The 27,954-nt window shown below is 46.5% G+C and overlaps 1 protein-coding gene and 1 long non-coding RNA gene across 6 annotated transcripts in view; one reads left to right on the plus strand and one right to left on the minus strand.

Moving 5' to 3' along the window:
* GRHL3 (grainyhead like transcription factor 3) overlaps positions 1–3,055 on the minus strand; it is a 46,151-nt gene extending 43,096 nt beyond the window's left edge. For both annotated transcript variants that reach the window (XM_073007699.1, XM_007980017.3), the window contains exon 1: positions 2,886–3,055. In XM_073007699.1, the coding sequence (XP_072863800.1) occupies positions 2,886–2,902 (17 nt within the window). In that variant the 5' untranslated portion in view covers positions 2,903–3,055. The remainder of the gene's footprint in view (positions 1–2,885) is intronic.
* LOC103225371 (uncharacterized) lies at positions 243–27,954 on the plus strand. Of its 4 annotated transcripts, XR_012089753.1 has the most exons (5): positions 243–808; positions 2,318–10,742; positions 11,496–11,635; positions 13,064–14,360; positions 26,563–27,954. It is a non-coding gene; the product is annotated as an uncharacterized lncRNA (long non-coding RNA). The 4 variants fall into 4 exon arrangements; XR_012089752.1 differs by lacking the exon at positions 26,563–27,954 and having other exon boundaries at positions 13,064–16,483; XR_005243008.2 differs by lacking the exon at positions 26,563–27,954 and having other exon boundaries at positions 2,318–3,042; positions 13,064–16,483.

Raw genomic sequence — 27,954 nt, forward strand, 5'->3', positions numbered from 1 at the left:
CGTGCACGACAAAAATTTGCTCCTGGCAATCATGGTTTCGACCACAAAACCACAGCGGGGAGGCGTTCCTGGTTAACTCTTTCAGCGCTCCAGGCAGTCTGGAGCCGGCGCTCCTGGAGATCAGATAGACCGGCGGCGGCGGCCGCGGTCAGGACTGCGACGCTTCTCGGCCCCATCCCCCAACCGAGTCGCGCCTCTGCGAGGCTGGGGGGGAGACTCCAGGCGGCGGCGGTGGTGGGGCCCAGAGAGCACGGAGCGAGGCTGCGGGGGACGCTCCTGCCTCGGTGCCTTAGACCTACTGTGTGCCAAGCCCTTTTGCGGCGAAACTCTACTGGGCTGTCAACGGGGCCTGCCTGGAGGGCCGGGGGATGGCAGGCGCTCCAGCGGGGAACAGGAGGTCACCAGCGAGGTCGCCAGCGGCTCCAGTTCCCCGGGGCCCCGACGCACCTTCAGGAAAACCCGACGGCAGCCACCTCGCGGGCTCTAGCTGTTTTCCCGCGATACCCGGGCGGTCGGCGGCGACTTCCGGCGCCCACGGCCGCAGCCCAGGATCCTTTGCGCCCTGCTGTAGCCCGGGGCTGCCCAGGGCTGCGGGCTCCAGGCACCCAGAGCGCTGCGACCACATGAAAGGCCCGGCGCTCAGCACCCGCCAGCCACCGCCAGCTGGTTTCTAACTACACCGCCGGGGCCTCCATGCTTCTCAGGGGCCAGCCTTCGAATTGCCGCCTTACACCTGGGGCCTGCCCACCGGGCGGGCGCGGATGGCGCTCCCGGTCCACATTGGGGAGCTCACAGTTGTTCCTGCCAGGTAGGTGTTACAGACAAATGAGCAGACTGAGAGTCAGGGAGGACAAACAAATTCACCAGGATCCTGCTGTTGGTAAGTGGCAGAATTTAGAGTGACAGGCAAGTCTCACTTTTTCCACTATATCAAGGCCTGGCCAGAGTTGGCCATTCCGTGAGGGCCCAAGCTGTAAGCTATGGCCAGTCCTCTTTGGCACTTTTTAGGAGAATGCCGAGGCCGCAGCAGCAACAGCAGCTCAGAACTTGTAAGCCAAGCACCGGGTGTCCTCCCCTTATCAGGAGGGGCAGCCGAGCCCCCAGGCTCTGCCATTGTAATCTCAAATGGTGGCTTGGAGTCCGCCTGCAATTACTCAGCAGGCAACTGGTTTTCCCTCACCCCACCCCAAACTGAGAAGCCTCAACTGTCAGCGGATCTGACTTCAAATCCAAACCATTAGGGAGGAGAAAAGCAGGAAACCTTTCTGTTCAAGTAACCCAGCTTCAGAACACATACCCCCTAACGTACAGCAATGAATAGATTCTGTCTGTAGCCTCCGCAGTTTTAGCCAGCAAATTTAAGTGGAATGGAGACACATCTCAAAGATTTTTTTGTGTGTTCAAAGTATGGAAAAATAAGAGGTTCGGGAATGCTCATTGATTGGTTATTTCTACATGAAGGAACAATGGTGTTACTAGCATGTTCTCCACCAGCCTTAAAAGCAATCACTATTCTAAAGTTGTCAAATCCCCTAACAACCCCATGAGGTGGATACTACTGTTGGCCACAATTTACAGATGAGGAATAAGTGACTTGCTCAACATCACACAGCTGTAAGTGCTGGAGCTGGGACTTGAACCCACGTGTCAGCACCAATGCTCCTGCTCTTATTCTCATTGTGGTCCAATTGTCAATACATTGTCAACCCCGGGAAATTCATTCAAAAGAAATGTGCCTGTTCAACCAAGTGATTGTGCTGTGAACATGAAGAGCTGAAGGGCTAGCTAGAACATAGAATCCTGTCTGCAATCAGAACCTGGCACTGCTCTGCCCACAGATCTTCAAGTTCTTAAAACAGTCTGTTGAGGAGCAGTTAGGAAAAAGATGGTACAATCCTTGCCTCTGCCCACTCACCTCTGAGGGTGGCAGGAAAAGGAGAGCCTATGTTTAAAGGGTTCCGGCTTCTCCTGCCAGCAACCTGAACCCAATCTAAAGCAGTCTAGATCCCAGCCTCATCCCACCTTCTCTAAGGTCTGGACCCCAAGAAGGACACCATGGTGAAGATGAGCATCAGTCAGTCAGGATCTTAAATCTCAGATGTGGGCAGGAAAGCACATGCATCCTGCCAGCCAACAGAGGTGACCTACCAAAAATCCCTTCTCAGCTTCCCCAGCCTTAGAACTGCCTCTGAATAAGATGAACCACATTTTACTGAATGCATCTTTAGACCATAGCTTTACGCTAAGCATTTTACAGCATTTATCACACTTAACTCTTTCAAGAATTCTACAAAGCATTCTTGTACCTGTTTTCCAGATGAGGAAAATGAAGCCCAGAAAAATTGAGATCACCCAGGGACAGAGCCTGGATTTGAACTTAGGTCAAGCCCACTACAGAGAGTACACATGCTTAACCACCACACTGTAACCTTCCCACTTGGGACTGTTCCAGCCCACTAAACAAGTCCCTTTAGAGAAACTCAACTCTGCCTAAGACAGCTCTTAGAACTACCTCAAAGAAGTTCCTTTTGGCAAGAAGATAGAAAGCCTCGATGGGACTGGGATTGTCTGATTTCCAAGGCCCCTTCAGAGGATCAAAAAGTGGTGCCAGAAACCTTCACAGTTTCAGTCTTGTGTTTCCCTGCCTGGCTCGAAACTGCTCAGCAAAGAGAATGAGAAAAACTATTTTCCCAGGGAAACACTCACCTCTAGCATGAGACTGGGGCTTGCCTTGACACGCCAAAGAAAGATCGTCAGCCCATTCATTTACCCTTACAAATTGCTCTGTGAATCCCGGTGCCGGCCTCCCCGCTCTTCCCCCTCCAGGAAACCCCATCCAGCCTCCACGCCCCGAGAGCGGCAGGTATCCACCGATGTTTACTCACTCAAGTTCATTCGACATCTTCCTGCTCCCAGGCTCCGACGATCAGCACTGAGGTTCTGCTGACCGCTTGTCTCTAATTCTTGCCTGACACAGACATTCTCTGCCCAGGGAAGTGTTTGATTTATGTTGAGGTTTGGGTGTCGAGATTTTGCTGACAGGTAGGTTCCCAGCAGCGCTGGCGCTGATTGGCTACAGGTACAGGTGCCCGCGACTGGAGGTATACCTCAACAGGTGCAGCTGTTAACTCTTAGCCCGCCGAGGAGGGCGGAGCTATGGGGGACTGGCTGGGTGGAGCTGGCCAATTCCTTCCTTGGTGAGGGGGTGGGGGGTGGAGATGAGGGAGGAGGGATGGAGAAAAAAATGTTGGAAAGAAGCAAGATAACTAGAGGAAAAGTACAGGGACAAACAGATAACCTGGCTTAAAGGGAAACTTGATTCCTGTTTCTAGTGGTCCCAGATACCCAGAAACATCCCCACCCGCACATTTCTTTGCCCCCTCCTTCTGTACCACTGGGGAATTCTCGAAGGAGAGAGAAACTTTTCCCGGGTAGATCTTTGTATAAGTTCCCTTTTTTTCGGTTTCCCCTTTAAGATAATACTTATGAATAATCTTTTACAGTTACTCAAGTGACTTCTTTTGGTTCTTAGAGTAACCCACTGTGATAGATTTATTATCGCTTCCCCCTTCCTCTTCAACACACATTTTACAGATGAGGGAGGAAACGGAGGCCAGAGAGGCAAAGCGCCTTGCCCAAGGGCACAGCTAGCGAGGTCCCAGCCCAGATCCAATCTGCGGTCATCTCACTCCAAGTCTGGCTGCCCCTTGGGCTGAAGTCAGTGGCCTCAATTCAGCAGACATCCATTGAGCACCTGTTGTGTGCCAGACCCTACTCTGGGTTCTGGAGAAACTGAGGCCGGAAAAACAGGGTTACTGTTCTAGAGGAGTTTACAAGAGTTAAACAAGAGTTTATCTGGGCGGGATGTGTGTTGGTGGCAGGGGGTGGGGGAGTAAAGGAGACCAGGCTTTTATTGGGTGTGAAGGGGGTGTGGGCAAGCCACATACCTCTGCTTAGCACAGAAGGGATAGAAAAGTTGAAGGGGCCTCCGAAGCCTCAGCCAGCTGGTCATTTCACAGGCGCCAAGTGCTTCGTTCTGTATGGGGAACTTGGGAGAAATTCAATGCCTGATAGATGAAGTAATTGTGGAGTAATTGCTGTGAGCTGTCTTCTATGAAGAACAAGCTTGGTAAACCCCAGAATATCCACAAACACAAACAGGAGAATGTTAGAGCTTTTTAAAGAGCTTCTTCCAGGATTAGTTTGAAATTAAATCTAAGCCAGAGATCTTGGCATCTTTGTTTCCCTCTCTCTTTCAATTCTCCCCTCCCCCACCTTTTGGCAAATTATCTCTTTGCTCTATCTTCCTGGGAACCTCAACTTGGCCCACTCCTCTCTCTCTCTTCTCTGGGAACGGCAAATGAGGTTTCAGCTACTCCTGCCAATTTATGGAGGTTTTTCAGGGTAAAGTGGGAATTCAAAGGAGCCCTCTTGGGGTGGGGTCAGGGCTCTGGAGAGGGGGTACTGGGTTTGAGAACTCTCGGAGGTTGGTTTCTCCCTGGAAGCTGTGTTGGGGGAAGCCCAGGGGACCCTAATAAATAATAGTAAATAATTGCTAATAAAACCACCTCCCCAGAACAGCTCTCTTCAGTCACCCTTGTTAATAAAGTAGACATTCAGTCACTCTGGATCACACTGCTGTTTGTTCTCTGCAGAGCCCTTATGACTTATGATATAATGTAATATGACCTATGATATTTTTCTAATTGTTTATTGTCTTTCTTCCCTTCCTCTGGAATGTAAACTCCATAAGAGCAAAGACTTTGTTTTGCTCACTGTGGAATCTCCAGTGTCTAGCACCTAGTAGGTGCTTCATATACCACAGGCACCAGGCATTGTGCCAAGCCTTTGCATGCATTGTCTCACCTAATCCTTATAGCAACCCTGGGAGAAAGACACTTTTGATATCTCCATTTTATAGATGAGGAAACTGCAGTACAGAATACTGAAGTAAACTACTCAAGCTGCAGAGCTAGGCAGTGGTAGAGCTAGAGCTGGGATTTAATCCAAGAGCAGAGCCTGGGTACCCAACCGCTTCACAGAGGTTATTGGTGGCCGAAGGGCTATTGGGTGCCAACTGTAACTGCAAAACTTATTGCAGTCCAAAGGATGGCACACTCCTCTGTATGTACCTGTCTGCCCACCTCTTGGAAGGCTGTGGAGTTTCTGTCAGCCGTGTTGCAACCCACAGGTGAAGGGCTGTGGGTGACTCATGCTGGCTGGGCTCAGGGGAGGCTGGGATTCCAGGTGGCGTGTCTGTGCTCGCTAGGCTTTTAAAAATGGGTCCTCTCCCTCTGCCTCTAGGTCTTGCCTCTTTCATCACCTGTGCCCATCTTCAGAGATCAGCAGAGACCCAAATCACAGGGCAGAGGGCTTCTATGTCTCCACACACAGGAAGGCCACAGAAGTATCCTGGATGGGATAGAAGGACTGGTGGTCTGGGCTAGGTAGGCAGGGATGTCATGAGCCAGTTTGTAAGGTCACCAGACCCCTCAATAGGAGTTAACCTCCTGGGCAGGAGGTACAAGTGCTGTTCCTTCATCCCAACAACCCAGAAATGCCAGGCCTTTAAAGAGATGCCCCCCATGCTTTGCTGCTGCCCCCTTCCTGCTCCCGTGGGGCTAAGCAAGGCTGGCACCTACTTCCCCTTCATGGATCAGCACAGCTCTTGGTTCCTCTGCAGAGGAGCTTTAAAACAGAACAGCTATTCCAAAAACAAAACAACAAAAAAAAAGTTTAAAAAAACATAAACAGAGACCAGCCAATTACATGTAACATAATAATTATATCCACAATAACGACAGTAAATAATGAGGGCTGCTGTTTAGTTAGCGTTTGTATTTTGCGAGCACTGTGCTAAGACTTACCTATGTGATAAGATAGTATTGTTCTGAGACTCACAGGCCGCCTTTCAAATCTCAGCCCAACCACCTACTAGCTACATGATGTCAGGCAAGTGGCTATAGCTCTTTGAGCCTCAGTTTCCTCACCTGTAAAGTGTATATAAAAACTGTATTACCCCCTTATGCGGTTATTGTGAGGAGTAAATGAGATAATGAGATAAAGCACATTATCTGTACCTGGCATCTAGCACTCAATACTTGTTAGAAAAGCCTTTTTCTTTTTCTTATTTAATTCTCATTTAAATCTAATGAGGACGGTATTAACCTTATTTCACAAGTGAAGAAACTGAGACTCAGAGGTTAAATGATTTGTTGGAAGTCAAAAGTTAGCTGGGTGCGGTGGCTCATGCCAGTAATCCCAGCACTTTAGGAGGCAGGCAGATCACTTGAGATCAGGAGTTTGAGACCAGCCCAGCCAACATGGTGAAACCCTGTCTCTACCAAGAAAACAAATTAGCCGGGCATGGTGGTATATACCTGTAACCCCAGCTACTTGGGAGGCTGAGGCAGGAGGATTGCTTGAACCTGAGAGATGGAGGTTGCAGTGAACCAAAATTGTGCCACTGCACTCAGCCTGGGCAAACAGTGAGCTTCTTTAAAAGAAAAAAACAACAACAACAAAAGCTAGTAAGTTAAAGAATTGAGATTTGAACCCACATCTTTCTGATTCCATTCTTGCAGGACTGGACTAAGTTAGGGAGTGCCCTGGGCTCAAGTTCTGCCTGGCCTCTGGCCACTTACTGTGTGACTGAGTAAATTGTCTCCTCTCAGAGCCTCAATTTCCCTCTCTGTAAGACCAGATTAGTGAATCACTATAAGGGTAGAGTTCCCTATGAAAATCATCTTGATTTGCTTTTCTAGATTACTGATGTTCTTTCTCCAGACGTTATGATCTGCCCTCTTGGAGGATTGCACAGTCCTTCATCCCTCCCCTCATTTTCACGATCATGCCTGTCCAGAAGCCGCTGTTCCCAAAGAGTATGACACTTCTCCGTGGCACGCTGGAGAACAGTAAAAGTTAGGGCCACTGTAAGTGAGCCCTGAGAGCCAGGGCTCCTCTGTGTGTCTGTGAAAGTGGTGTACTGAACGACGACGGCACCGTTTACCAGACGGGACACGCGCTGCCGAACACGAGGACCCTGCTGACAGCCATCCTTTTCTAACACTTGAATGCTTTCTAATTATCCAGAACTCTTAATGCAAATCTGTTGACCTATATTCAAGTATTGAAAGAACATATACCCATATGTCAACAGTGCTTCTCTGTGGGCACTGAAATACTAGGATTTCAGTATTTTCCCTGTCTTCCCCCAAATGGGCTACATTGAACTTGCATTGCTTTTGTAATTAGAAATTCTATACAAAGCCTCAGTTTAAATGTCATTAAACCAAAATAATTTCCCATTGACAAATGACCATTGTGTCCCCATCCTTCCTGGGGCAAGGGCAAGGATGAAGAGAGTGAAGACTGAGTCCTTGCCCAGAGATCCCCAGGAGGCACAGGAATGGAGATGGGAGGCTGTCTGGCTTGCAGGCTCTCAGCAGTGAGCTTAGCTATCTGATCTCATTTTGATTTTCCAATTAAAATTACTATCATTTATTGAGCACTTAACATCGTAATGCTAGCTGTAGATGCTCTATCCCATTCCTACCTGTAAAATGGGGTCACATGGTTGGCCAAGTTACTAAAGAACGTCAGCTCTGAGGGTGACTGCCTGAGGCCTTGGACAAGCAACTTTGCTTCCTTCTACCTCAGTTTGTCCTCAGTGAAATGATTGCTGTGAGGATTAGATAACAGTGTCCACAGTATGTGTCAGGCACTATTCTAGTGCTTGACATATATATCATGTAATTCAAGAGGCCTGGAAGTAGCCGCCATAAGTATCCCTGTTTTACAGAAGACGTTAACAGTCCCAAAGCGGTGATATAACATCTAAGGTCACCTGGCTTTCCCCTTAGTGACAGAGATGAAATCAAACCAAAGTTGGCCTGATCCCAAAGTTGTGGAAATAGTCCTTTCAAGCTTCCTACTCCCTTTCTGGAACAAGGTCTAGGATAGATAAATAGAAGGGAGACGGGAGGGAGGGAGGGAAGAAAAGCAGATAGGTTGGTTGATAGTATCTGCAAGGCAGATAGGATTTGTAAGCTTCTGGAGGGCAGAAACCATACAAGGAAAAATAAATCTCACATAGCACTTGTCCTGTGTCTCAACATAATAGATGTTCAATAAATGTTTGTTGAATAAATGAAAAACAGATGAATGAATATAATCTCACACATTACTGACATTTTTGGCAAATTAAGTATTGCCTTCTACCCCACCCCCCACCACTACCCAAGGGAAGACCTCCAAGTTTGAATTCCTCTACTCCCTCTTATTATCATGCACCCATGACTTCATGTTTGTAAGTAATTTCCCATCATACTTCAGTGGAGTCAGCCTGGGGATTAAATTAAATGAGATATTGACATAAAATCTATGGCAAATAGGTACCCAATAAAAGATAGCTGGTGTTATAGGGGGCAACCAGCTGAGAAAAAAGGCCTCTCAGCCACTTGCCATTTCCAGCCCCAGTGCACAGCTAACTTCACAGCATTCAGCCCTCAGCCTCCCTTAGAAACAGTCCCTGCTAGATGCAGAGCTCTTTTCAAAGTGTTCTCCTGTGCTTCGTCTCCTCTGATCCATACAGCTGCCCCCGGAGGAGGGGACAAGAGTGCATGGTTGGCCCCATTTGTTAGACAGGTTCAGAGAGAGTGCCCCTGGTTACATGTAGAACTTTGGATTGACCCTTGCCTTCTCGGACAAAGCATCACCCTAGATATAATTATGGGTCCTAAGGGATCACAGAAGTGCTGTCCTGGGCACTCACTCAAAGCTCATTAAAATATTCTGTAGCATTTCATTTGAGCGTTCAACATTTAAAGTAAAAGCTTCATTATAATGTTCTTCAGCAGAGGGATAGGTCACACACCCTACACAGAGAATATGACCCTTTTTTTTTTTTTTTTTTTTTTTTTGAGACGCAGTTTCGTTCTTGTTGTCCAGGCTGGAGTACAATGATGTGATCTTGGCTCACCACAACCTCTGCCTCCCAGGTTCAAGCAATTCTCCTGCCTCAGCCTCCCTAGTAGCTGGGATTACAGGCATGTGCCGCCACGCCCAATAATTTTGTATTTTTTGTAGAGACGGGGTTTCTCCATGTTGGTCAGGCTGGTCTCAAACTTCCAACCTCAGGTGATCCGCCCGCCTCGGCCTCACAAAGTGCTGGAATTACAGTCATGAGCCACCGCACCAGGCCATGAGAATATGGCCCTTCTTTGAAGGCATAGATGGACCTGGAAGTTGTGCCTGCAGAGCAGCAGGACATGAAAAGGGCAGCTCTCAGGCCCTTTTATATTCTGTACTTTAGATTGTTATCACAGTTCTTCCAATAACACCACCTACATTCCTTCCTGGAGCTTTCTTGGACATGAGGAATCATGGAGTCTAACGTCACCCTGAAAGCTCTTCCTAAAATAAAAGTCTCTGAAAGCAAACAAGCAGTTCTTTTTTTTTTCATTTATCCAGTTGATAAAGATGAAAGAAAATGCTAATCACAGTACTGGCAAGGGAAAACAAGCGTGCTCCTTGCTGGAAGGAGAGTGAGCCCGTCCAAGCTTTGGCTTTCAAGTTTAGCTCATCCTTTGATCTAGCAATTTCACTCATAGGAATTTTGTCTGAGCAAATAATCTTTGTGTGCAAAGAGTTACCTACAAGGATATGCGTCAGAGCATTGTTTATAATCCTGAAAAATTAGAATTAATAAAAATACCCTTCAGAGGAGATTCAGTGAAGTAAATTAAGATACCTGAATGTAGCTGCATGCCCCGCTAAAGTTTAAAAGGATGCTATGGAGGCTTCCTGAGTACCATGGAAGTTATTTACTGTGCTTTCAGTACAGTTGTTAGCAATTATGTGTCCTTATGATGTTCCAGGCACTGGGCTTAGTGTTTGACCTCATATTATTCTCACAACCACCTTATGATGTAAGTACTATTATCTTTATTTGGAAAATGAGGCCCAGGAGTGAAACTTACTAAGGTTATTTTCAGGGAGTTTCTGAGCTAAGTCTTGAATCTGGGTCTGATTCCCTACTTTTAAGTTTTCCGTTTACTCTACTTTTAGTAAATTAGTCCATTCCTCTTTTAAACATCCATTTATATGAATAGAGAAAACAATAATTCACCCCGGGGAGCGTTATGGATATTGGGGTCAGTGGTGATTTTTTGCTTTATTTTTGTTTCTGTGGACATTATTTCTTCTGTTAATAGGAAAAAGAAACTTTATTTAAAAGTAACAAATCAGAGAAGGCTTATCCTCTGCTCAGGCAGAGAAAGCAGCAGCAGCCAGAGTGCTGTCTTGAGATTCTTCCTCTGTTGCTAGGAACTAGCCAGATCAGGAGGCAGCCAGGGAGAGGGGAGCCGGGGAGAATGCAGCCTCAGTCCTGGAAGGAAAGGGCCTGTTGGAAAGAACAGAACCCAGCTGCCTTGGCCGCAGGTGAGCCCTCACCTGTGCCTCAGGCCCCAGCAACCCAACCACTATGCTGGGTCTGTCTTAAAAGAGGCCATTAAACAAGACACTGCCCACTTCCAAATAAAAGACAGCATCGTGGAGACAACGTATTTCTCCCCACTACCCCCACGGCAACCAACACTGAAAATGTATTTCCTCCTCTCTGCAGGGGTCAAACTGGGGCCTGGAGGGTTAAGATGAGGATTTCCTTGAAATGCTACAGAGGAAAATTGGCCAAGGTCTGGCTTGGACAGAGGGTCTTGGTGCCCCAGTGCTGAATGGAGTGAGTAGGTGGCTAGGATCAGTGCTGCCTTCCTAGGATAGGGTGGGGTGGGGTGAGGTGGGGCAGGGCAGGGAGGGACCTGCTCTGCCTAGAGAGGTTCAGATAGGCACAACTAATCCATAAGGTCCTAACCCGTCCTGTTTCTTAGGAGTGTTCCTTCAAAGGCTGCCATTGGTGTTTGTTTAGATCTGATATCACTGGAGAGGGTAGGGAGAGGGAGAGTTTTGCTGAGGCCTTTCTGGGCCCTGTATCCCCCCTAGGAAGGCAGAGGCCATGTGGTCAGAGGTTAAGTGCTCAACCTTGGGCCTTGAACATTCAGGTGAGGGGTTTTCTGAATCCACCGCTGGCCTGCTAGGGAATTTTTCAAGGCCATCAGTTTGGGGCCCTATGGTCCAGCAGTGGAGAAGAGGAGGACTTAGAAACTGTGGCCTGCAGGGGCCTAAGAACCATATCTTACGTTAAGATCAGGCCCCTCTGGCTCTTCCCTCAGGACGGTAACCGCTCAGAAGTCACCATCAATCTCCCCACCCCTCACTTGCCCCTGCTCACCCTTTCAGCCAGTGCTCGGACATGCGGTCACATTGCTAGGCGCATGCATTATTCATTTATCCATTCAATGAGTATGGAGAGTTATTTAATCATCACCAATTATAATAGCAGCTCTTGTCTTTTGAGCACTTAACTCTCTGCCTGGGTCTGTATACTTTACCTGTCCTGTTTCACTCAGTCCTTACGAGTGCCCACCTCTATTTTATAGATGCAGAAGCTGAGACTTAAAAGAAGCTATGAAACCTGATCAGGTCATGCAGCGCCAGAGGACCCAAGCTGGGATCTCAACCCAGGCTGTTTGGCTCCAAAGCCGAACTGCTACATTATGTTGCTTCAGCAGTCATTCAGGTAACTTGGTGAGGACGCGCTCAGTTCAAGCAGCTATGCCACAGTCTGGGGAGATACATGAATAAGGTATATTCCTGTACACAAGCCCAGTGGGGGAACCTTGATGAAACCCTTCTACTTGAAAACTTTTCCTTGGCTTGCAACTAGATGTTTGGAAACATTGTTTTGTTGTCAAATTTCATAAAATCTCTTGTGTTGGAGGAGTCCATTAGACTTCTCTAATTTCACCCTTCAGGTGATGCAGAAGTCTCTACTGCCGACTACCTGCCCTCACACACACATACACAGAAGGTGGAGCACATCTAGCTTGGATTTTAGAGCCAGTCTACGTGAGTCTGTATCCTGGCTCTCAACCCTTTACTACTTGTGTGACCTTGGGCAAGTCCTTTGAGCTCTCTGAGCCTCAGTTTCTTCATCTGTAAAGTAGGCATAATTTCACACTTGTGATGTTTTTGCAAGTAAGGTAACACATGCAAAACATTCAGTACCACTCTGGTGTATAGTTAAGACCTGATAAGCATCAGCCCTTGTCTTTTATCATTAGGGATGGGCATCTCTTGCCACCCCAGTGAAACAGTTCCTTGTCTCTTTCTTTGCTTCTGCCACCTGGGGCACTCAGCCCAAGGCAAATGTGCCTGATGATGGGGGTTAGTCATCAGGTTCCCCTGCCTCAGAGGATGAGAGCATGACTGCTGCTCTCTGCCCAGTCTCCTTAGAAATCTGATTCATGCCTTGCCAATACTCTATGAATATGCATACTTCACCTGCAGCCCTGTCTCCTTTCACAATGAGCTCAGTCATGTGCACCTCCTGGGTCATGTGCAGACATCCTCAGTATTACCCACTGATGGGCGCTGGAGAAACCTCTAAGAAGATGAGTCTTGATAGGCAGGTGACAGTGGCTTGACTCTCTAACCTATGGCTTTGCCTGTTTGGCCATATTTCAAAACTACCAGGGGCCTCTGAATTGACTGATTACCCAGCGTAGGGTCACAGTGTTCCATTTGGCTGCTCTTAGACTAAAGTGACAACTTGGGATAGCCCCATCAGAATGGGACCCGTTTGGGAGCCTTTTGTTTCACCCTCTTTCTCTCTCCAGTCCTTATGGGTTCCCTGAAACCTGTGAGGTGGTTTGGGGATGTTGAAAGTTAAGCCCCTCAAAGAGAAGTCTTATGCCTTAGATTAGTGTTAGTGATTACAAGCTCCGGGTTTTGAGACTGATCTGGTTTGAAACCTGGCTCAGCTTTTTGTTAGCCGTGACCCTAAGCTTCATAACTTGTTTCTCTGAGTCTGTTTCCTCATCTATAAATGGGATTAGTAGTAGTATTTATTTCATAGGATGGTTTTAAGGATTGAATGCATATAAAGCACTTAATTTATTGCCTGGCACACAGTAAATGCTCCATAGTGATTATCAATATTATGCAGCAGGAGAGACAGCACAGGACCGAGAGGCAAGAGATCAAGGTTTGAGTTCCAGCTCTGCTGCTTGCTGGCTGTGTGACCTCAGACAAGTCATCTTCCTTCTCTGAGCCAGTTTCTTCAACTGCGAAATGAATGGTTTGAGTTTGAAGGTCACTCAGGTTCTTTCTAACCGTCTGAGATCTGTGACTTTGAAGGTGACAAAAAAAGAAAACAAAGGAAAAAATAACAGCAGATGCCTTTATCAGCCAAGATAACATTTCATAAACCCCAGGGCCTTGACACCATCTTCAAAAGTCACCCCATCCTGCAGTTTCTAGGCAGGACCTTCTCGAGCAGATAGGGTGAATGAACTAACTGTTTGCAAGACCGCAGAAAGCTTTCTGGAGCCCCAAGGAGGCCTCAGGGAAGGTGTAAGGCTAAAAAGCGAAGCCTGCATCACAAAGGGAGCAGGCCTGAGAAAACCAGCTGACCCCAAACATCAGACCTGAGGGATTCTGCTTTTTGGTGCCTTGGGCAAGAATTATCCTCCACTTGACCAGAATGGATTAGTTTATGGTGAGGGAGGGATGTTGTCCCTAGAGCCTGGTGATGTCCCCATCTGTTGTAAAACAGGCCCCACCTGGGAAATAGAACATTATCTTTTTTGGGGCCTAGTGACCTCTGACACCCCCACCCCCTGCTTCCTGGCCCACTACGCAGTCTGAGTCACACCCAGCAGGAGACCAATGCTGGGAATGGAGGAGGCATTCAGCATCCCCCTTACTCACAAGAGTCTCCACTGAGTTATTCTTAAGCCCTGCTTGAACCCTGAGGGGGATGACACGGGTGGGATTTACAGAAAATAAAACACAATCAGTTTCAACTCGTTCTACCAGTTTTTGCCCCTTATAGTACAAAGTCTCTTAACCATCTTAATGTAACAAATTTCCCTTTACAGAGACAATGGGCTTTAGAGGAGTTTAGTGATGTTACTAACAAACATAAGTACCTTTTACTAAGGTCCTGGTGCCCAAGTGTTTCAGGTGAAAAAACCTGAAACATGAAAAGCCCAGAGAGGTAAAGTGACTGGCTCAAGGTAAGTGGTGGAGCTGGTATTTGCACCCAGATCCCCTGTTACTTCAGAACCTCAACTACCGCGGTGACTTTGTGTGCAAACCTGTCTGAAGCCTATTGGTGAAGCTCTGCCAGCTATGAAGAGGCACAGATCTGCCTGCCGCCTTTGGAAGGTTCAGACTCTTTTTCTGGAAGGCCTACCTTTTCATCCTTTGATGGTTGGGGGAACCGAAGCACAATGAGGGAGGTGAGTGTGCCATACAATGAGAAGACAGAACTCAGCGCTCTTCACTTCTCTGCCTGTGGGAAAGAGGCCAGTTCTAGGGGTGGGGATCACGAAGGAGCACACTGCTTCCCTGTCCTTGTCACATCCCATGGCCAGTAGCCATGTACTTTTTCCTCCTTTTTCTCCTGCCCAGCAAATATAGGCTCCAGCTGCAGCCACTTTGAAGATAAAGTTTCCTCCATAGGAATTCTGCAATACAGATGTCTTTCCATGGTCCCAGTTCAGCCCTGCACCAGTTCCTTTTCCCGCTGGGAAGTTTCTTTCCTCTTCCTGCTTCCATGCAACTGCGAGGCAAGGCTCAAGCACACTTCCTTCTCCTTTTCCTGTGCCTTCCTGTGGAAGGAGCTCCCTCTTCTTCACTGCTCCGGGCTTTTCCCTACTCTGGCCCAGCCTTACGGGCATTTTGCTCCATAACTCTTCTGGATCTGAACTGCTTTGATTTCTCTCAAGTCATGTCAGCGAATCTCACAAATGCATTCTGAGAAATACATTCTGCATTACATTCTGAAATACATTCTGAAATACATTCTCTCACAAATGCATTCTGAGAAATGCATTCTGAGGAATGCCTGAGATGTTCCAGGCAGAAAAGATTCATGCCTCTTCTTAGAAATGAACAAGGCATAGTCATCAAGCCTCTGAAAAGTCCTGCAGTCAGGAAACCTACTTTGTTTGTTTTTCAACCCAGTATTTCCCAAACTGAGATGGCCATGATTTCATTTCCTCCATCCCCACTGAATCCTATAACAACCTGCAGAACCAGTGATCCACTGTGGAACACACTTTGGGAAACACTGTCCCCAGCCCTCCAAGAAGGCATAGAGTTGACCTTGCCTTCATTTATTTAAACTCTTCCTGTTTCTCTGGGCTATTTACTTATTATCTCACATATAAAATAATCTAAGGTGATACCTGCCCAATTGGGTTTTTAGAAAAGACATACCCAATGGGAATGAAGATTTTCTTAGCAGGATTTGATGAGCCCACTACTAGAAAAAAAAGGATTTCCCAGAATTTTGGGGTGGGGAGAGAATTTGATACAACCAGCAGAGGCTGGGTGCAGTGACCCACGCCTGTAATCCTAGCACTTTGGTAGACCAAGGAAGGAGGATTGCTTGAGCCCAGGAATTCAAGACCAGCTTGGGCAACACAGTAAGATCCCATCTCAATTTTTAAAAAAAGGAAGAACCAGCAGAAAGGGTTTAGCAAACTTACTTGTTTCCTAGTCAATGGATAAAGCCAGAGATGTAATGGCCAGAAACCAAAATCTAGAGTTCAGTACCAGATAAATACTTTTTGAGTGAATGAATGAATGAATGAATGAGCAGACTATTGATCACAAAGTTGGCAGACATCGTGAATGAATGGATGAACTAATAAACAATCAAATAACTGGTCTCCAGGCCTCCAGACTTTCTGAACTTCATTGTATCTACCTGTTGTGGCCACATACACATCTTCTCAAAACCCAGATCTCATCAGTCCACTCTTCTGTTCCCTGGCTGGCTCCCTGTTGCCTTCAGGATAAAGTCTACATGCCTTTGTCCTGGCATTGAAAACTCTGCAAAACAAAGCTCCAACCTAGCTTTCCATCCTTCTTTCTCTTCCCCACTGGGTACCCCTTTCTGTAGTCACACCAGTCCCCAATTCACTTTTATCTGTCTCCTTTTCTTTCTCAAGCTATTCCCTATACTTCATATTTTCTCCCCTGCCTCCATGGCTGCTTATTCAATCCTAGTGGTGCTTTCAGGCTCAGCTCAAACCTTATCACCCATGTTAAATGAAAGAAGCCAGACACAAGAAGGGGACATTCTGAATGATTCCATTTGTATGAAGGTTAAGAACAGGCAAAACTATTGTGGGGAAAAAACAGAACTGTGGTTGCCTTTGGGGAGTGAGGATTGATTAGAAGGGATTTTTAGGGTATGTCAGTGTTCTTGATCTTCATTCCAGTGGTAGTTTCATGGGTGAATACATTTTCCAAAATTCATTGAATTGTACACTGAAGATCTACATTTCTCTGTATTGTCAATTTAATCTAAAAATAAAAATCTTAGCACCCAGATCTCCCTGGCAAGAATTCACTACTTTGTCCTTTATTCTCTCAGTGCACTTTGTCTATACTGGCAGCACTTCGCTTAACATAGACTGCCTTCTTTGAGAATAATTTACGTGTATGTCTGTTTGCCTTCCCCACTACATAAGAGCTTGCCTCTAGGGCCTTCACACAGACACTCAACAAACATTTGTGAGATTGAGTTAAGGCCCAAAAGCAACAAACAACAGCAGTTTTCATGTATTAAGCACCTATTATGTGCCAGGCTGCATGCTAAGTTCTTTACACACATATTTAATTTTATAATATAAAAAAATATATATATATATATCTCCCATGAGTTCAGATCTATCTCATGAGCTACTCTGTATCTGAAAAGAGGAAAATATGCATAACAAATGTGAATGGTATAACTCGATTACATTAAAATACAGGCAAAATAAGTGTGTTTCCAAACTTTATGGTTACTGTGTGATTAAGGACATGTATGTTTAATTTTCAGTCTCTAATTTACATTGGTAATACTGAGGCCCGAAATACAACAACGTATAGTGCTGGAAATAGGATACAAACCCAGGACAGGCAGATCTCAAAGCCATCAAGCTTGAGTACCTCCAAAGTGGCATCACATAAATCTAGGAAAAACAAAACAAAACAAAACAAAAAAACCTTGTGAGATCTTTCTGGCCAAGAGACTGGAAAACAGCAAGTCTTGAAATTGAAAATGTGTGTAAAGTGTGTATATGAAGCACGCCCTGAGAAGAGGCTCTCTGGGAGCTCCCCAGGCCTCCAGGTGGGTGGTTAGCAAGAGGAGGACTTGAGTTTATGATCCTAACTGCTCCATTTAGCAGCTGTATAACCTTGAACAAGTTATTTAACCTTACTCAGCCTGACCGCTCTCCCACTTGCAAAACTGGTGTAATAACAGTGCCTACCTCATGGGGTTTTAAGGGAAGATTCAATGAAATAATGCATATAAACCCCCCAGCATGTGTAAGTACTCAGGAAACATTCATTGTAGTTTATTAACATTTTGCTGCTTTTACTATGATTACAACCACCTGTATCCCTCCTCCGTGTCTTCCCTTACACCTCCACACCCCCCACAACGGTATTTTGGCCTTCTCCCCACGCCTTCCTTTCCTCAGGTGGTAGAAACCCAGCAGGTAGTTCTCTAACAGCAGTTGTGATGGACAGTTTCATAATGAACAGCTATCACAATAGCCAGTCAGCCCTGTGAGTACAAAAAGGGGTTAATTTCCTGGTGGGTAGTGACTCTAGGGATCCCTAGCTAATTTGGAGAAAAAAAAAATCTTTGTTTTTAAATAATCTTTGCCACCTGCTTTGGGCTTTCCTGCCTAACTCACTCTGAAATGAGGTGGTGGGAAGGCTTCCCACATGATGAATGGGGCCACTGAGCTCTGGGTGCCCAGCTTTGAATTGCTAGCGAAGACTGGGCTATGGAATTCAGGGCTGATGGGAAGACAGGAACCTGCTGGTTGGAAACTCGCCCTTTGGGATTTGGCTTGAGGGCTGGCTGGGGATGAGGGTCCTCCATTGGAGTTCTGAAGACCAGACATTAGGGTTTTCTGTCCTCCATCTGAAACAACCCTCTGGCAGGTGGAGGACTTGCCAAGGATAAACTCTCTTATATTTCAAGCTTTTCATTTTTGTGATTTCTGAGTTCAACAGGCCAATGTTATTTGAAATAACTTTTTTTCTTCTAATTACAAAAACAACCAATGCTTATTGAGAGGAAAAAAAATCAATGAAAATGCAGATAATTATAATGAAGAAAAAATTAAGTATTCATAATTCGCCATCCCAAGAGAACCACCATTATTCTCCTGTATGGTTTTCTTTGCCTATAGGAAAGCAATTACATCCGAGTTAACCGCACAGGCTCTCAGAGCCAAACTTCAATCCCAGCTATAACATGTGGGCTAGTCTCTTACACTCGGAGAGCCTCAACTTTCTCAACTGTAAAATGAGATAAAAAGAGCACCTATGAGGCTGGGTCCACACTGGTGGTCTCAGCTACTTGAGAGACTGAGGCAGGAGAAATACTTGATCCTAGGACTTGAAGGGTGTAGTGCGCTATGGTCACACCTCCAAACAGCCGCTGCACTCCAGCCTGGGCAACAGTGAGACCTGTCTCTAAAAACAATATTGATTGATTGATTGATTGATTATTTTTTTTTTTGAGACGGAGTCTCACTCTTGTTGCCCAGGCTGGAGTACAGTGGCGCGATCTCAGCTCACTGCAACCTCCGCCTCCTGGTTTTAAGCGATTCTCCCGCCTCAGCCTCCCAAGTAGCTGAGATTACAAGCGCCCGCCACTACGCCCGGCTAATTTTTGTATTTTAGTAGAGATGGGATTTCACCATGTTGGTCAGGTTGGTCTTAAACTCCCGACCTCAGGTGATCGGCCCACCTCAGCCTCCAGAAGTGCTGGGATTACAGGTGTGAGCCACCGCGCCTGGCTATTTATTTTTTTTGGAGACAGAGTCTTACTCTGTCACTTAGGCTGGAGTGAAGTGGTATGATCTCAGCTCACTGCAACCTCTGCCTCCTGGGTTCGAGCGATTCTCCTGCCTCAGCCTCCCGAGTAGCTGGATTACAGGCACGGACCACCACACCGGCTAATTTTTATATTTGTAGTAGAGACGGGGTTTCACCATGTTGGCCAGGCTGGTCTTGAACTCCTGACCTCAGGTGATCCGCTTGCCTTGGCCTCCCCACAAAAAATAATTTAAAGAGCACCTATGATAGTTAAGAGTTTATTAAACAATTTTTTTAAAAAGAGTATCTGTTACAGGGTTGAAATAATGCCTAAAAATGACTACAGATGTTAGCTCTTACTGTAGAAAACATATATTCTTTTTCATCTTTTTGAGATGGAGTCTTGCTCCGTCGCCAGGCTGGAGTGCAGTGGTGCAATCTCGCCTCGCTGCAACCTCCGCCTCCCGGGGTCAAGCGATTCTCATGTCTCAGCCTCCCAAGTAGCTGGGATTACAGGCATCCACCATCACACCCAGCTAATTTTTGGAAAAGGCATATTCTTACGGAAAAAATGCTGCCACACTATCTGATGGCATTTTTGTATCCTGCCTTTTCTCCTCACTGGGTAACAATGTGAACCTCTGTAGCATTAAATATTCTCTGGTGACCTTCGTGTGGAAGACCCATGCCTAATTTACCAGTCCCCCATTGACGTACAAGGGTGTATCCAGTATTTCATTATCGTAACGCTGCACAAACATAATTATGGCTAAACCTTTGTGCCCAGCCATAATTATTTCCTTGGGGCCAATTTCAAGAAGTAGAATTGCAGGGTTATAAGGGTAGGCACAGTTTTATGACTTTTGATAACTGTTATCGAACTGCCCTCGAGAAAGTTTGGACCATGTTCCTTTCCCACCAGCAGGGAATAAGAGTGACTGTTTCCCTGCACAGTCACCATCACTGAGTTTTATCATTTTTGTCCATCTTTAAACAATTATTCTTAAGCAAGGGAATGTCTTCTATCTGCCTGATTCAACTGAGAACTCCCAGCGGGCAGGGCGGGAAGTAGTTCCTTCATCTCTGCATATTTCCAGTGCCTAGCACATGCTCTGCCCACAGTAGACACTCAAGAAATATTTGAGCTCAATCTTAGAAGCAGCCAAGAGTGATTTTAAAAGCACCCTAGACAGCCAATTCTTACTAAGAGTAACACTTAACAACTAGGAATTGTACCTGGATGAAATTCAGAGAATATGCACTGAGGAAGGCAAAGGCATTTCCAGAAACGCGGCCCTGATATTCAGATATTAATCAGCCAAGCGATACTTTCTGAGATCAGCCTGGGTTGGGGCTGCTTATCTGCCAATAGATTTGCATGTGTAATTTGAGATCGACTCCAGTTCCAAATACTTGGGGGAACTCTGAGCCAGGGTATCTGGGTTTTGCTCTGTCACCATTTTGGTGGTGGTCCAGAGCTCATCAGTTCGTCCTGTTGAGTTTGGTTTCTCCATCTGTTTAATGGGGAACATACTAGCATTTCCATCAGAAGTATTTTAACAGTCATAGAATTCTGCCTCCCTCTCCCTCCAGCATTTATTGAGGACATAGCCTCCTACCTGTACTGAAAGCAGGTTAGCATGGTGGACGAGGAAACAGGTTCTGGAGCTGGACTACTTGGGTCCAAAATCCTCTCTGTCACATTCTCACCATAGGAACCTGGGTTTGCTGGGAGGATTAAATAAGCTCATCTGTGCAAAGCACTTAGGACAGTGTTTGGTAATAGTAAGCACCAAGTGTTGGCAACAGTTACCTTATTTAAACCTTACAGTAACCCTGTGAAGTCACTATTTATTATTTACTCCATTTTAAAGATAGAGAAACAAGGCACAGAGAAGTTACACAGCTGGTAGGATAAAGCCAGGCTTTGATCCCATCTCTGTCTGACTCAGGACTATTTTCAAAACTCTAAAATGTTAAAGCTGGAAAACACCCTATAGATTATCTAATCCAGTCCTGTCATCTGACCCATGAGGAAATCAAGACCCAGAGAGCAGAAAGAACTTGCCCAAGGACACAGCAAAATAGTGACAGAGCAGGGCCTGGTCTCTAGCCCTGCTTCCCAGAGACAATGAAGCCTCTCATGTTGCTGCCTTTGCTCCCCCGCAAAGGAGAGGAGCACAGGAGCTTGCAGGTACTTGAGCAAAAAGTGCCTTGAGCAACTCCGCAGCCTGGCACAGGCCAGGTGCCAGGAGAAGGCAGTGTTGTCATTGGCCACTCCAGTTACTCCTTTTGTTCAATTAATCCAGCCCTGAGTCCCCTCCCAGGGGGAAATCTACCAACGCCTGCCTGGACTTGTGCTTTCTGCAGCTCCCCTAAGTGCCAAGGCACAGTGACTCCAAAAGTGGCTGCTCCTCCCAGGCCCTCCCTCATCCCTCATTCTAAGTCCACCATTGAGTGCAGGAAGTTGAACAAAGAGACCTGAGGAGGAAGGTCCCTGCCGTCCCTCCCCTACAGTCACACCTCCTCTGCTTTGTTTCTAGGCTTGTTTTTTTCAATGGTATATTTTACTGAACTCCATATACAAACAATCTTATTTTGGGCCGGGCATGGTGGCTCACACCTGTAATCCCAGCACTTTAGGAGGCCGAGGTGGGTGGATCACCTGAGGTTGGGAGTTCGAGACCAGCCTGACCAACATGGAGAAACCCTGTCTCTACTAAAAATACAAAATTAGCCGGGCGTGGTGGCACACTCCTGTAATCCCAGCTACTCGGGAGGCTGAGGCAGGAGAATCGCTTGAACCTGGGAGGCAGAGGTTGTGGTGAGCTGAGATTGCACCGTTGCTCTCCAGCCTGGGCAATAAGAGCAAAACTCTGTCTCAAAAAAACAAACAAAAAAACTTATTTCAAAATGTATTGAATATAAATAAATTATTGAGGTATTTTTATTATTTTTTCTGTAAGTCTGATTTACCCTTACAACACATCTCATTTGAATGCTATATTTTCAAGGGCTAGTAGCCAAAAAAAATGGAAACACCCAAATGTCCATCAGCTGATGAATGAATAAACAAAACCTGGTACAGTCATACAATGGAATATTATTCAGCCATAAAAGGAGTACATCATGGTTGAACCTCGAAAACATACACTAACTGAAAAGAGCCAGACACAAAAGACACATATTAAGTGATTGCATCTATATAAAATGTCCAGAATAGGCAGATCCATAGAGACAGACAGTGGACTAGTGTTTGCCTGAGGCTAGGGGTTAGGGAGGAATTCAGACGGTTGACAGATACGGGTTTTATTTTGGGGGATGGGTGATAAAATGTTCTGGAATTAGACAGTGGTGATGGTTGCATAACCTTGTGAATATACTAAAACCACTGAGCTGTAACACTTTAAAATGGTGAAATGTAAAAAAAAAAAAAAAAAGCCCAGGATGGTGGCTCACACTTATTATTGCAACACTTTGAGGGGCTAAGGCAGGAGGATTACTTGAGCCCAGGAGTTCGAGAGCAGCCTGGGCAACATAGTGATATCTTGTCTTACTAAAAGTTTTTTTAAAAATTGGCCAGGCATGGTGGCTCACACCTGTGGTCCCAGCTCCTCAGGAGGCTGAGGTGGGAGGATCCCTTGAGCTGGGGAGTTTGAAGCTGCAGTCAGCTGTGATGGTGCCGCTGCACTGCAGCCTGGGTGACAGAGCAAGACCCTGTCTCAAAAATTTAAAAATAAATAACAAAATGGTGAATTTTATGGTATGTGAATTACATCTCAGGAAAAAATATTAACAATAAAATAAATAAAATTAAGAAGTAGTTCTACCAAAACAATAGTTATATTTAATAGGAAAATCTTTTACACTGATTTGGTTTCTAAATTTAAATGTAAGTTAATTAAGATTATAAAATTTCAAGTTAACTTCCCTCATTAAGGCAGCCACATTTCAAGTCATAATAGCCATGTGGGACCAGGGGCTACCATAAAGGATGTTGTACCTCTGAGAGCTTACTGCCCCTGGACACCAAATGAGGTCCTGAGTGGCCATCCTTGACCACTCCCTGGGTAAGTCCTGAAGGAACCAAAAGCAGGCTGATAAGAGGATGCTAGAGTGAACAAATGAAACTATACCATACAGACCCTTTTTCTTTCCACCAAAATCCAGAATCATATCAATTACATCATTTTTTTCCAGCAACAACTCTATCTTATAGGTGAAGAAATCCATACAATGTCAAAACCAGAAGGAATGTTTGAGACAACCAATTTTTTAAAAGTTTAAAAAAGTACAATTCAGGGCCGGCGCGGTGGCTCAAGCCTGTAATCCCAGTGCTTTGGCAGCCCGAGGCGGGCGGATCACGAGGTCAGGAGGTTGAGACCATCCTGGCTAACACGGTGAAACCCCGTCTCTACTAAAACAAAAAATTAGCCGGGCGCGGTGGCGGGCGCCTGTAGTCCCAGCGACTCGGGAGGCTGAGGCAGGAGAATGGTGTGAACCCGGGAGGCGGAGCTTGCAGTGAGCCGAGATGGCGCCACTGCACTCCAGCCTGGGCGACAGAGCCAGACTCCGTCTCAAAAAAAAAAAGTACAATTCACTCTTTATGGCATACAGTTCTATGGATTTTGGTAAAGGTATGGAGTTGTGTCCCCTCCACCACGATCAACACACAGAATGGTTCCATCACCCTCAGAGGTCTCTCATGCTGCCCAGTTATTGTTTGAAGCTTTCGTTCATTTCTTGACTATCCACTGTTTACCAGGCTCCTGCTCTGCACTGTGAACTTTCTTTTTTTCTTTTTCTTTTTCTTTTTCTTTTTTTTGAGACAGAGTCTCACTGTGTCACCAGGCTGGAGTGCAGCGGCCTCGGCTCACCACAACCTCTGCCTCCCGGGTTCAAGCGATTCTCCTGCCTCAGCCTGGGACTACAGGCACAGGCCACCATGCCCAGCTAATTTTTGTATTTTAGTAAAGATGAGGTTTCACCATGTTGGCCAGGATGGTCTTGATCTCTTGACATCGTGATCCGCCCGCCTTGGCCTCCCAAAGTGCTGGGATTACAGGCGTGAACCACCGCATCTGGTCAACTGCGAACTTTCTTAGTCTGCCTAACCACCCTGTGTAGTGGGTATTCGGTTCCCCTTTGCTCAAGGCCACACAGCTCTTGGTGGCAGAGCTGAGATGTGAACTCAGATCCACCAACTCTAATCTTAACTAGGAGTTAACTTAGTAGTTCTTAACTGCTGCTGTCCAAGACTCCTTCATTTGCTGACTGCCCACTAGAGGCTGACTGTTCATTGAAATATTTATTAGCACCAGCTATGCGCTGCCCTCTTCCAGGAACAAACAGGCCATGGTCCCTTCTGGACTATGCAGCTTCTGCCCTGGTCCCAGACTGCTGGGGTGTTGGGCTCTCACCCACCTCACCAGGGGCAAGTTCAGTGGTACAAAAGCACACAGCTGCCCTCTCTTCTCCCTTCTCCTCCTCCTCCTCTTCCTCCTCCTTCTCCTCTTCCTCCTCCTTCTCCTCCTCCTCCTCCAGCTGCCCTCCCCTCTTCCTCCTCCTCCTGCTGCTTTCCTTCTCCATGTGCCAAGCCTGACAGCTTTCACCAGTAGAACTAAGAAGCCTCTCCCGAGATCCTTTTCTGTTAACAGTGAGCTAAGGGCAGGTCCCCTCTGTCATCCTTTTCCAAAGTAGAGGAAGATGCCCCACTTCACCAGCCCTCCTCCTCACCCAAGCCTTCCTTAGGGAGGACATAATCGCCTCAGAAGCAGCAGCAGGGCTGCAGGACCAGGCGCACAGGCGGCGGCTTGGAGGGCTCTTGCACAGACCACTGTGTTTTGCAACCAGGAGCAGAAGGGAGGCTCAGAAAACATCCCCAGGAGCAATGACCCTGGTGGCCTGAGGGCTGTTTCTCCCCGTCGCATAAGCAACTACTGTCTGGGGTTTCAAAATCCCTTTTCAGGCTTCATCACTAAAAAGTGTTTCACTCCCAAATGACCTGTTGTCATCCTCCTGATCGTCTAGAGCTTTTTTTTTTTTTTTTTTAAATAAACCCCTCCCCTTGCTCAAGGTGAAGTGATGCCAAGACTGTCCAGGCTTCGCTTCAGGCTTCCAGCTGAGGAAGCTGAAGAGATTTAGTAGCAGAAGCCTCATAAAGAGAGGCTTCCCCCAGGGTCCTGCTTGTTCCTGGCTCCGGCTGAGGAGCAGACAGACCAGAAAGGCTGGGAGACAGAGCTGGTTCCATACTCAAAATCCTGGTTGCCTTAATCTGGGTTTAAACAGCACATTTTGATAAACAGCCCCACTCAGAACTGTACAGTGTTGCTAATCCCAGCCTCTCAGGGTAAAGCAGAGGCAAGGGGAAAACAAACATTTTATGGCTGTGGAAAGACAGCCACTCCTGCCCCGTGCCCTTCTGTGACAGCTCTCATTATAGGAGAAGCTAGGCCTAGAGGGACAAAGGGGCCACTGAGTCAAATACAAATGGCGAACAATGATTTCCCTTTTTTGGTTTTGAAACGGAGTTTTGCTCTGTTGCCCAGGCTGGAGTGCAGTGGCGTGATCTCGTTCACTGCAACCTCTGCCTCTGGGGTTCAAGTGACTCTCCTGCCTCAGCCTCCGGAGTAGCTGGGATTGTGAGCACCCACCACCATGCCCTGGCTAATTTTTGTATATTTAGTAGAGATGGAGTTTCACCATGTTGGCCACGCTGGTCTCGAACTCCTGACTTCAGGTGATCCACCCACCTTGGCCTCCTAAAATGCTGGGATTACAGGCGTGAGCCACCGCACCCAGCCTAATGATTTATCTTTAGCTTCAACTCCCTGGGCTTTCGGGGCAGCAGGGCTGAATTGAAGAAGGCATAAAAGCAGAAATTAGCCACTGACCTCGAGATATTTTTGTCTGAATCTGGGAGACAATTTTAAGCTAAGCTGGGGTTGGATTTACCAGAAATATCCGGAGGGTTGCTTTTATTATTTATTTCAAATGTAATATATGTTTGTTGGAGAAAATTTTCAGAATTACCAAAGGCAATAAATAACTAAAAATTTAAAAACGTTATTCCACCATTCAATGTTGATATTTTAAAACCTTCCAACCTATTCTTTCCATAGTAGATTGTTTTCCACAAAAATGGAATCGCAGACAAGATACTGTGTTTTATAAGCTTGCTTTTTTCTTTTTTACTTTTTTTTTGAGATGGAGTCTGGCACTGTCACCAGGGCTGGAGTGCAGTGGCACAATCTCAACTCACTGCAACCTCCACCTCCTGGGTTCAAGTGATTCTCCTGCTTCAGCCTCCCAAGTAGCTGGGATTACAGGCACCCGCCACCACGCCCAGCTAATTTTTTGTATTTCTAGTAGAGACAGGATTTTACCATGTTGGCCAGGCTGGTCTCGAACTGACCTCATGATTCACCCAGCTCGGCCTTCCAAAGTGCTGGGATTATAGGCGTGAGCCACCGCGCCTGGCCTAAGCTTGCTTTTTTCAAAAAAAATATCAATAGATTTTGTTGTTATTAATGACCATATCAATAGTTCTTAAGCCCACTGGGCAAATTATTAATACTCTATAACTAGAAAATGGTTCCCCTACAGCGTCCTGGGAGATGAATATGGTTCCGCACAGTGACTTCAGGAGATAAACCCCTCCATCTTGTTAAGCGTGTCTGTTCAACAGTTCAAGCTCAAGATGAAAGGCAAGTGGCATGACTGAATCAGCACTTTGGCCCCACCGTGCCTGCCACCTGTTTTATGAAGCGTGCCAGTGTGTCAAGTGCTAAAGTATGAAAAGAAGGGTGTTGTTGTCAACCAGGACTTCATCCCCTCACTCCAGTCCTTCCCTCAGCCACCTCAGCTGGAGAGGCCTTGAGGCTGAGGAAAACGTGCCTTCCGGGAAAGCAACTGCACACACTGAGCTCAGAAAATAGGAAGCCCCCAAGAGCAGTGAATGAAACATTACTTTGCTGTCTTTGGAGACCAATTTCCAGGTCTCTCCATTTTAAAAGGAATGCAGATACAAAATCTCCTCAGTCCCGTGTAGCCGCATGGGTTGTGTTTGTCCCCTTGGGACAGAAAATGGTGAGTTGATGGCCTTTGGTGAGCAAGAGCCCCCCCTTGACCTGAAGCAGCTTCTATCTGCCCCTCCACCTCCCCCTTCTCCTTTCCAGTAAAGAAACCCAGTTGCCTGTTACAGTGTCAGACTTTGCAAGGCTGTTAACGACCTATAAAAGTCCAAAGACAGAATACTCCGGAAGGAGGAAACACTAATTAAGGAAATCCTGAATGCCCTAAGCCTGCTCATTAACAAGAGGCGCATAATAACAGCCAAAGTGGAGAAGCTCATAAATTACCCAAGGAAGCCCAACGCAGTTGGGAGGTGGGGCCTGGCCAGTGGAACCCAGGGTTCACTTCTGGGGTTAATGGAATCCTGGCTGGTCCCCGGGATTGCCCAAGGCCAGGCGTGGTGTTTCCTTCCTGCCTTGCTGGGAGAGGTGAGTAAGTTTGAGGGAGGTGATTATTCAGAGTCACCCGCAAATCAGGGCGATACCTGCTCTGGGCCACAGAGGGAAGTGGGTCACGCACGGGAGAGTATTAGAACTCCAAGCTTTGTCTTGGCGATGTGCTCGCAGATAAGTAAACAACATCCCTCCCTTTCCCTCCCCCTACTGGGCATCTTCCACTCCCAGTCATTTATCACAGGCTGAAGAAAACACATTATTAAAAAGAAAAGGGAGAGGCGGGGAGGAAGACCTAGGACTTCTCAAACCCCTTTCCTTCCAAGAGCTCCAGGCTCGATGCTATGATCACTGTGAGCTTCCCGGCAAAAGACTGACACATTCAGCTAGAGAGAAACCAAGCGACACAGAGGTTCACTGACGGGCTTCCGCCCCCCCAGCAAACCGGGGGATGAGTTTAATTTGCTTTCCATTAAAGCTCCTGCTGCTTACTAAAGATTTCACAACGTGTTGGCTCAGTATAAGCAAAATG

The sequence above is a fragment of the Chlorocebus sabaeus genome, chromosome 20 (assembly GCF_047675955.1).
Source record: "Chlorocebus sabaeus isolate Y175 chromosome 20, mChlSab1.0.hap1, whole genome shotgun sequence".
Lineage (NCBI taxonomy): Eukaryota > Metazoa > Chordata > Mammalia > Primates > Cercopithecidae > Chlorocebus > Chlorocebus sabaeus.